We start from the raw sequence: 8,754 nt of genomic DNA on the forward strand, positions 1-8,754 counted from the left end.
TCAATCACAGAAGATCACACCCAGTTTCTCCTCGACTACCCCTCACTGCCAGCACTCGGTAGGGCTAAACACTCATCCAGCATCAACATCCGTTCTCTGGGACACTTTGAGGACGTGACAGCAGCTGTGACAGAGCTCAGAGACAAACTACAGGACGTCCTGAGAGACACATGGGCAAAAATCTCACTGAAGATTATTAATGTGCATGTTTTACTGACAGAACCAGAACCAAAGACCAGAGGTGAATCCTTAAAATATTCACAGGAGATTACCCTGGATCCAAACACTGCAAACATGAATCTGCTGTTATCAGAGGGGAACAGAAAAGTAACATCAATTGACCAACAACAGTCTTATCCTGATCATCCAGACAGATTCATTGTTTTTCTTCAGGTCCTCAGTAGAGAGAGTCTGACTGGACGTTGTTACTGGGAGGTGGAGTGGAGAAATGGAGGAGTTTACGTTGCAGTTTCATACAAGAACATCAGCAGATCAAAATTGTCAGATGAATGTAGGTTTGGATCCAATGAAAAATCTTGGTCTTTAGAATGTCACTGTTCCAGAAATAGTTACATATTTCATCATAACAACATTAAAACTCCAGTACCAGGTCCAGTTTCCTCCAGAATAGGAGTGTACCTGGACCACACAGCAGGTGTTCTGTGTTTCTACAGCGTCTCTGAAACCATGACTCTGATCTACAGAGTCCAGACCAGATTCACTCAGCCTCTGTATGCTGGGGTTAGACTTTATTATGGATCTTCAGCTGAGTTTATTAAGCTGAAATAGTCTTCTGAGGAAGACGTCCATACATTTCTAGAGTTGGCTAAGTAGCAAAATTTCTCCTGATTATGCAGAGAAAACCTGGTAATGAATTGAGTTATTCATTAAACTGCATTGATTAGATTCATTAAGATGATGCTTTGTGTTTTCTCCAAATAATACTTTATTTCAACTGATTGTCCTTTTGTTTTACTTTCATGATTATATCAATTTGATACTTTGTTGTTAAATATGTGCATAAACTGAATTTATCTAACATTTAGCATATTTTAATAAGTCTTCATACCAGTAAATTGTGGTATAATAAAAACAGATAACACCTTTCTAAATGGTTTTATGTTGCTATTATTTCTAATTTTATTTGGAGAAACATATGACTTGTAATATCTGTTACTTAAAACAGGTGATCTATAGGGCTGCATTTAATACCTTCAGCAACAGAAATCTTGTCCAACATGAATCACATCAACTTAACTCAATTTGGTCACGTCATACCCCAGTCCCAAGTCCCTGAACTCCCCCCAGAGTTGTGTGGAAAAATTGCCTCAAATGGTAGCAGAGGGCCATGTTCCACATTCTGCATTGAAAACCAAAGTTCTCGAGTGCCTTTTAGCCTCTGCTTTGGCTAGGAGTGTCCCACGTGGTCATGCCGGGTTCGGTTTTAAAGACCGGGATTGCATGATCAAAACAAGACCACCTTTTTCTTTGCAGCCCCAGTAATCACCCCACACACTTTAGGCAAAGTATCAATAAGGGCTAGTAGACAGTCACCAACAATGCTTTGCATTGAAAGTATTGAAGGTAAGAATAGGCCTCAAGTGTGGTTGATCCCTCTGCTTCAGCAATCCCAGGCATTCACACTGGATAAAGGTTTAAAGAGCAGGATTGCCCAATTAAAAAGAGTCCATCCATGCCTCGGTAGACCACTCCTAGCCCCTTCAAGAACCCTAAAGGGACTGCAAAGTAGTTTTGGAAAGATAATGGGTCTTCAAGGGGTCACGCAATGCCTTGTATTGAGATAGGGAGGCCGCAACTGGCTTTTTCACCTCGGCTTCGGGTAGATGGGACCAATCCATGCTTGCCACTTGGTTCTTTTTTTTTTCTTTTAGAGTGGGATTGGCTGACCAACAAAGATAAATGTTTCACCCTGAGAAAGAGCAGATTAGGCCCTGCAACCAGTCACCCATTTCTTTTGGGTGGAATATTCTCTTTAAGGCTGCAAATGTCTTTGCAGAATCCAGCAAATAAGTTTTGTGGTCACTCTAAGAGGGGTGTTTATTTCTGATAAAGGTCGAGGATCCTCGACAAGTTTGGAAACCAAAACTAGTAAATACCTGCCTTATGCTCAATAGAACTTTACTGAATCCTAATTCCTGTGGTTTTAAACATGAAATAAAGGTATTTTAGCTTTTACCTTTATCAATACACAATTTCTTTAACAGAAGCCCTTAAGGTGTCTTGTACAAATACCATTTGCAAATGGAGGCCAATCTATTCCTCATAGGGAAAAGTTTGTTGGATCCTTTATTGTTTTATATCCTTAGAATTTGATCAATTAATTTATTACTGTAAGTGAGTGATTCACCAGATAACATCAGTTTGAGTTCTTTGAACTCAACTGGGGAGCAAAACCTTTTAATAGAAACAGTAGGATCGAGAAAAATAATAATGAGTGAGACTGTCTGGATCTTTGCTCTACTGAAGGTCATTTCTCCTGAGAAAACCTTCGGTGTGTTGGCTAAGGCACATTACCACCAAACAAAGATTAAACATAATAGCATGACACAAAGATCAGAGTAATAAAGTCATACTAAACTACCTGATAAACTATTCCACCGTCATTTATGACATTCTGCAGCCATCATTATCTACTTAGTCCACATGAAGTACAGTAAGTTTAATGAGCTGATATTTATATAGATTAGATAAAACTTTGAAAAATAGTTAATAATCAAACATAAGTGCTCCACAAAAATCCCTCTATGATCCAGTTTATTTTATTTGACCTTTATTTTACCAAGATGGCTGAGAGCAAATTCTCATTTTCAACATCAAGCTGTTCAGGAAGCATCAAATTACAATACAGAGAACATCACAAAGCAGGAAACAAAAATAAAAAAAGCAACTTCTAATCTATGTGTATAAAAGTCAAGTACTGAACTTCCTCATTGGAGGCAATGAGGAAGTTTTCCCTGATGATTATGGCTGATTTTTGCTCACATGGAGACCACAGCTCTGTAAACTGGATCATCAACTTGTAAATCAAAGATGTTAAAGTTCTGCTGCAGGTTCAAAGGTTTTAGTAACAGGTGTGGCTTTAGGATAGAATATAAATATAATTTATTGTCTCACAATGGACAAAAATCCTGTGCAAGAGCAGCAAAGTGGCAGACTAATTTTAAGTGTTCCTTTTCTGTAGCTGCTGATCTAATAGGATCTGCAGTTTTCTTTTTTGTTAAAAAATTACCTTTTTCAGTTTCTTAAAACTAACAAAATTATGTCAAAATTAAATGTGGATCTACATTTTAAACACAAAACAGGGGACAAAAGCTGCTACTGTTAAAGAAATAAGCATTCGATTTCTGGTTTGACATACCTCTTCCTGTAACTAAAGTCATGTGAGTCTATCTTCTTCCTGCTATAAAACACCACAAGCTCCACTTTGTTCATTTTGATTTATATTGCCCAACCAATAAACAATAGTGGCAGAGCACAAAGTCTGACTGAAAGAATCACAAGTTCAGATTGAAGTTCAAAGTCATTAAGCCTTTAAGAGAGAGAAACTCAAACAGTCGCCGTTACTGAGAGGTGAAATGGCCCACAGAGGAGATCGGCTGGAGAAAATCACCTGTTCCATCTGTTTGGATTTCCTGAAGGATCCTGTGACCATTGCATGTGGACACAGCTACTGTATGATCTGTATTAAACAATCCTGGGATACAGATGAGACCAAAGTCTGTAAATGCCCTCAGTGCAGGACAGTGTTCAAACCGAGGCCGGTCCTGGTGAAAAACATCATATTAGCAGAGTTGGTGGAGGATCTGAAGAAGACTGGGCTCCAAGCTGCAACTGCTGATCACTGGTATGCTGGACCTGAAGATGTTACCTGTGATTTCTGCACTGAGCGGAAGACGAAAGCTGTCAAGTCCTGCCTGGTTTGTTTGGTTTCTTTTTGTGAGAATCACCTTGCAGCTCATGATGACGACCCTGAATTAAAGAAACACAAGCTGGTGAACCCGTCCAAAGAGCCGCTACACAGCATCTGCTCTCGTCATGATGAGGTGATGAAGATCTTCTGTCGTACTGATCAGCAGTGTATCTGTTATCTCTGCTTAATGGATGACCACAAAGGCCATGACACAGTCCCAGCTGCAGCAGAAATGGCTGAAAAAAAGAAGAAGCTCCAGGTGGCTCGAAACCAAATCCAGCGGAATATGCAGGACCAAGAGCAAGAAGTGAAGCTGCTTCAACAGGAGGTGGAGGCCATCAATGCGTCTGCTGATAAAGCAGTGGAGGACAGTGAGAAGATCTTCACTGAGATGATCCGTCTCCTCCAGAAGAAAAGCTCTGATGTGAAGCAGCAGATCAGATCCCAGCAGGAAACTGAAGTCAACCAAATAAAAGAGCTTCAGGAGAAACTGAAGGAGGAGATCACAGAGCTAAAGTGGAAAGACGCTGAGCTGGAGCAGCTCTCAAACATGGAGAATCACAGCCGGTTTCTCCTCAACTACACTTCACTGCCAGACCTAAGTGAGTTTATACACTCGCAGGGCATCTACATGCATGCTTGGAAAAACTTCAAGGATGTGATAGCAGCTGTGTCAAAGCTCAGAGATCAACTGCAGGATATTCTGACAGACACTGGTACAAACACGCCAGTTAAAGTCAGCAAGGTGGAGGCTTTAAAGTCGGAACCAGAACCAAAAACCAGAAATGAGTTCTTAAAATATTCAAAAGAAATCACTCTGGATCCAAACACGGTGAACTTAAAGCTGTTATTATCAGAGGGGAACAGAAAAGTAACGAGAAAGAATAAAAAACAGTCTTATGCTGCTCATCCAGACAGATTCACTGGTTGTTGTCAAGTCCTGAGCAGAGAGAGTCTGACTGGACGTTGTTACTGGGAGGTGGAGATGAGAGGAGACAGAGTTGGAGTAGCAGTTTCATACAAGACCATCAGCAGAGCAGGGTTGTCAGAGAAATGTGAGTTTGGAATGAATGACATCTCTTGGTCATTTGACTGCCGAACAAAGAATTACACAATTTATCACAACAGAGTTGAAACTCCAGTACCAGGTCCAGTTTCCTCCAGAATAGGAGTGTACCTGGACCACAGAGCAGGTATTCTGTCTTTCTACAGCGTCTCTGAAACCATGACTCTCCTCCACAGAGTCCAGACCAGATTCACTCAGCCGCTACATGCTGGGATTTGGCTGTTTTATGTTGACTCATCTGCTGAGTTCATTAAGATGAAATAGTCAGCAGTGATCTGAGATCCGGTTGGTTAAAATCTGTTCTTTGGCCCAAGTCTCTTTAGTCTCCATCATTGTAAACTCCATGTAATTTCTTCACTTCTCTGAGATCAGCCATCTTTATGGAGCTACTTTGTCATTGTTTTTAGTTGATGTTGGAGTTTGGATGTTGTCCCGTCTCTCCAATGAAGCTCTCGTCTTTCCTATTTTTGACAGTCCAAACTGTTGTGTGGTTCTGTTAGTATGAAGCCAACTTCTGCTCCATTATACTCTGTCTTTAGACAAAAAACAATCATGAAGGTTAATCACTTTTTTCTTTTTTTTAGTAATCAGTGGTTCATTGTATCTTTTAGTTCTGATTTTTATATTGTGTGGAAATTGTGACTGAAACTGTTTATCCTGTTAATGATTGAGTCTATGACGTGTGAGGTAGCTGAAACGACTGTATGTGATGCCACTTGGGAGTCATACATTCATATAACTGTCTGAATAAAATCCCTCTGATTTACTGCCTAGAATAACCAATGAACAGATCAATCGTGACCAGTCCCTGGAGGCTGGTCACATGTACTGAAAATAACTGTTGAAAATGTATTTTTTCTAAAAATCCTTTGCAGATTCAGCATTTTGAGTGAATCCCTGCTGAATATTATTTGGTTTTTCCTGCCATGTATGATTCAGGCTTCAATATTTCAGGCTTAGTTTCTAAATGCGCTGAAGCAGGTCAGTTTTAGATGTGATTTATTTCTTCATACAACGTTTGATAAACTGTCACTCACTGGAAAAAGTGTAAATGATATTTTAGATTCAGTTAAATTTACTGATAAGTGATCGAATGAAATTTTATTATATCAAGCTGTGAAATTGATATATGAAAGTGTTCTGATTCAAACAAACTGTGTAAATTAAGTACATTTTGATGAAATCCATTTGTACCGTCAATGAAATGTAATGGAAGCTTAAAATCAATAAGCAAACTTAAAATTTTCAATCACATTTATCATCTTTACTGGCTGTAGACCAATGGTAAAAATAATCTGTTTTTGTTTTTAAAAAAGTCACAAGATATTATTTTTCAGCATTTGTTTATGTATGCAAATCAAAAACCTGAAATAGAATAAAAAGTGTAAGATTTACTTTGATTTTTTTAAACATTAAGCTGTAACTAAGAATTGTTTTTAGACACAAAGTGTAAATTTTATTGAAATCTTAATTCTTAGTTTTTTTGTTTAAAAAAAATATTGAATAAACTCTTACCAAAAAAAGTCTACTTGTTTATTGAACCATCTTCTTTTACTTGTTTATTGTCCTGACATTTCAGGATTAATGAATAAATGGTTGCCTCCGTGCAAAAAGGCAGATTTTCTGTTCAAAAACGATCCCTCTGACCAGAATCCTTCTTGCATGACCAGGGGAAGGGTAGGTCTGGAGAAATGAGTGAGTTTTTGTTGACTGGATGTATGTCGGCGAGTTGCCATGGCTCTGGGAGAACGTTGGTCCAGACAACAAAGTAAAGAATAAAAACCGGTAACACTTTATCTGACGGGGTGTGCATAAGCCTGACACGACACTATCATAAACATGACATCTGTCGTGAACATGAAGGAGTCTTTATGAATATCTGATGTCAGGAAGTGTCATTTACCGAATGACACTTCATGACAACAGTCATAGACATTCATAAAGACGCCTTCGTTTTCATAACGGGTGTCATGTTTATGACGGGGTCATGTCAGGCTTATCTACACCCTGTCAAATAAAGGATTACATAAAAACCATAAGCAAACTACTCTGGTTAACAGTAAAGAGACTTTTCATTAGGATTTCTTCAAAGGAAAGTACCACACACACTTCAGACTCACAAAAGAATCAGAGTCCCACCAAAACAAAAAGCTTCCCATCGATACAGAAAACGGTCTTTCATTGGACTCCCCCAACCTGAAGCTATCATAGACTAACTAGGTGAACCCATTCGCTCACAATCACAGACAGGAAGTTTAGATCTCACCCAAATCTTATATATGAAACATGGAGGTCAGGAGGAAACGACCAAACTCTGGGAGCCACTAACTGGTTTCCAGCCACCAGAAGACTTCAGACATACTTAAAGACTCTGTATGAGTAACACAAAGTTCCAACGCTGAGGTGTGTTTGAGTGTTGATTCTGTTGGATCGGTCCTGCTGGGCTTGTTTGACCAGAAAGCCACTTGCTGTTGAAATGTAACTTATATAAGCGTGTCGGTCTATTAAAGTTTGTTTAAATTAAATGTGGAGACGTGGTTTGCCTGCTTCAGAAGGTTTCCTTTACTTTGAGCTGTTCAGTTGGAGGTCCAGAGGTCACGTTTTATTCAGAAGCTGATTTTAATTGTATTTCCTGAGTGTTTTTCTTTTCTAAGGAATTTAACTTCCTAGAAAGTGTGTAATGTCCCCAGGCTGTTTTATCAATGTTTCTATTGTGGCGTCTGAAACCCAGGATGTTTATAGATCATGCTTGATGCTGAATGGGCCCGTCTGGGCTCAGAGTGAGCGGCGGTTTGGGGATGTAGATCTTTGGCCACCATTATAGCAAAATTAGGAATGCTTTTAAAAGACTGTAATCACAGGAATACAGCATTTAATGTGAGATTCTTTTGTGGCTTTTATGGTTGCAGCCATCTGTGTTCAACTGTGTAGTCATCACAGTGAACATTAAATGGTTTATCTTATTCCAAAAGAAAGCTTTGATAAGTTTCTATGACTGTTTCATGTCAGAAATAAACTGTTGTTGAATAAAATATTTTTATTCTGAATTTCCTGGGGGTGTGAATATGTTTAGGCTAAACTCTTTCAGGAAATATATTCAAGAGTTAAACACACCTTTTGGAAATGAGTCAGTCTTAAAACATGTCTTCTTCCTGCGTTGAGACAGATATTCCAGATTTTCAACATATCTTGACTCATCTTTAAAACCTGGGAGTAACTAAGACCTGCTGAGAGTCAGAAGTCGTCTGATTTAAATGTTGTCGTTGTTGCTGAGAGGTAAAATGGCTCAGAGAGGAGTTTGTCTGGAGGAATTCTCCTGCTCCATCTGTTTGGATCTGATGAAGAATCCGGTGACGATTCCCTGTGGACACAGCTTCTGTAAGAACTGCATTAAAAACTACTGGGATGAAGATAGTCAGAGGAGAATCCACACCTGCCCTCAGTGCAGGAAAATGTTCAGATGTAGGCCTGTCCTTGTGAAAAACATCATGCTAGCAGCACTAATGGACAATCTGAAGAAGACTAGACTCCAAGCTGCTCCTGCTGATCACCGCTATGCTGGACCTGAAGATTTGGCCTGTGATGTCTGTACTGGGAGGAAGATGAAAGCTGTCAAGTCCTGTTTATCCTGCCTGGCTCCACCATTAAAGAACCACAAGCTGGTGAAACCCTCCAAGAGTCGCCAACAGATCCATCAGAGAACCCAGGACCAAGAGAAAAATGTGAAGCTGCTTCAGCAGGAGGTGGAGGCCATCAA

The 8,754-nt window shown here is 39.5% G+C and overlaps 2 protein-coding genes across 2 annotated transcripts in view; both read left to right on the forward strand.

Moving 5' to 3' along the window:
• The window catches only part of LOC103151680 (tripartite motif-containing protein 16-like), a 2,498-nt gene extending 1,271 nt beyond the window's left edge, over positions 1 to 1,227 (forward strand). The window contains exon 2 of the mRNA XM_007571858.2: positions 11 to 1,227. Within this exon, the coding sequence (XP_007571920.1) occupies positions 11 to 789 (779 nt within the window). The 3' untranslated portion in view covers positions 790 to 1,227. The remainder of the gene's footprint in view (positions 1 to 10) is intronic.
• Positions 1,228 to 3,595: 2,368 nt separating this feature from the next.
• On the forward strand, positions 3,596 to 6,439 carry LOC103151637 (tripartite motif-containing protein 16-like). The gene has a single exon (XM_007571801.2). The coding sequence runs from the start codon at positions 3,597 to 3,599 to the stop codon at positions 5,259 to 5,261; it is 1,665 nt and encodes a 554-aa protein (XP_007571863.1). The 5' UTR covers position 3,596; the 3' UTR covers positions 5,262 to 6,439.
• The last annotated feature ends 2,315 nt before the right edge of the window (positions 6,440 to 8,754 follow it).

The sequence above is a fragment of the Poecilia formosa genome, unplaced genomic scaffold (assembly GCF_000485575.1).
Source record: "Poecilia formosa unplaced genomic scaffold, Poecilia_formosa-5.1.2 Scaffold288, whole genome shotgun sequence".
In the NCBI taxonomy this organism is placed as follows: domain Eukaryota; kingdom Metazoa; phylum Chordata; class Actinopteri; order Cyprinodontiformes; family Poeciliidae; genus Poecilia; species Poecilia formosa.

What these genes read in the sequence shown, in the direction of transcription:
- LOC103151637 (XM_007571801.2), top strand. Translation starts at nt 3,597, where the DNA reads ATGGCCCACAGAGGAGATCGGCTGGAGAAAATCACCTGTTCCATCTGT.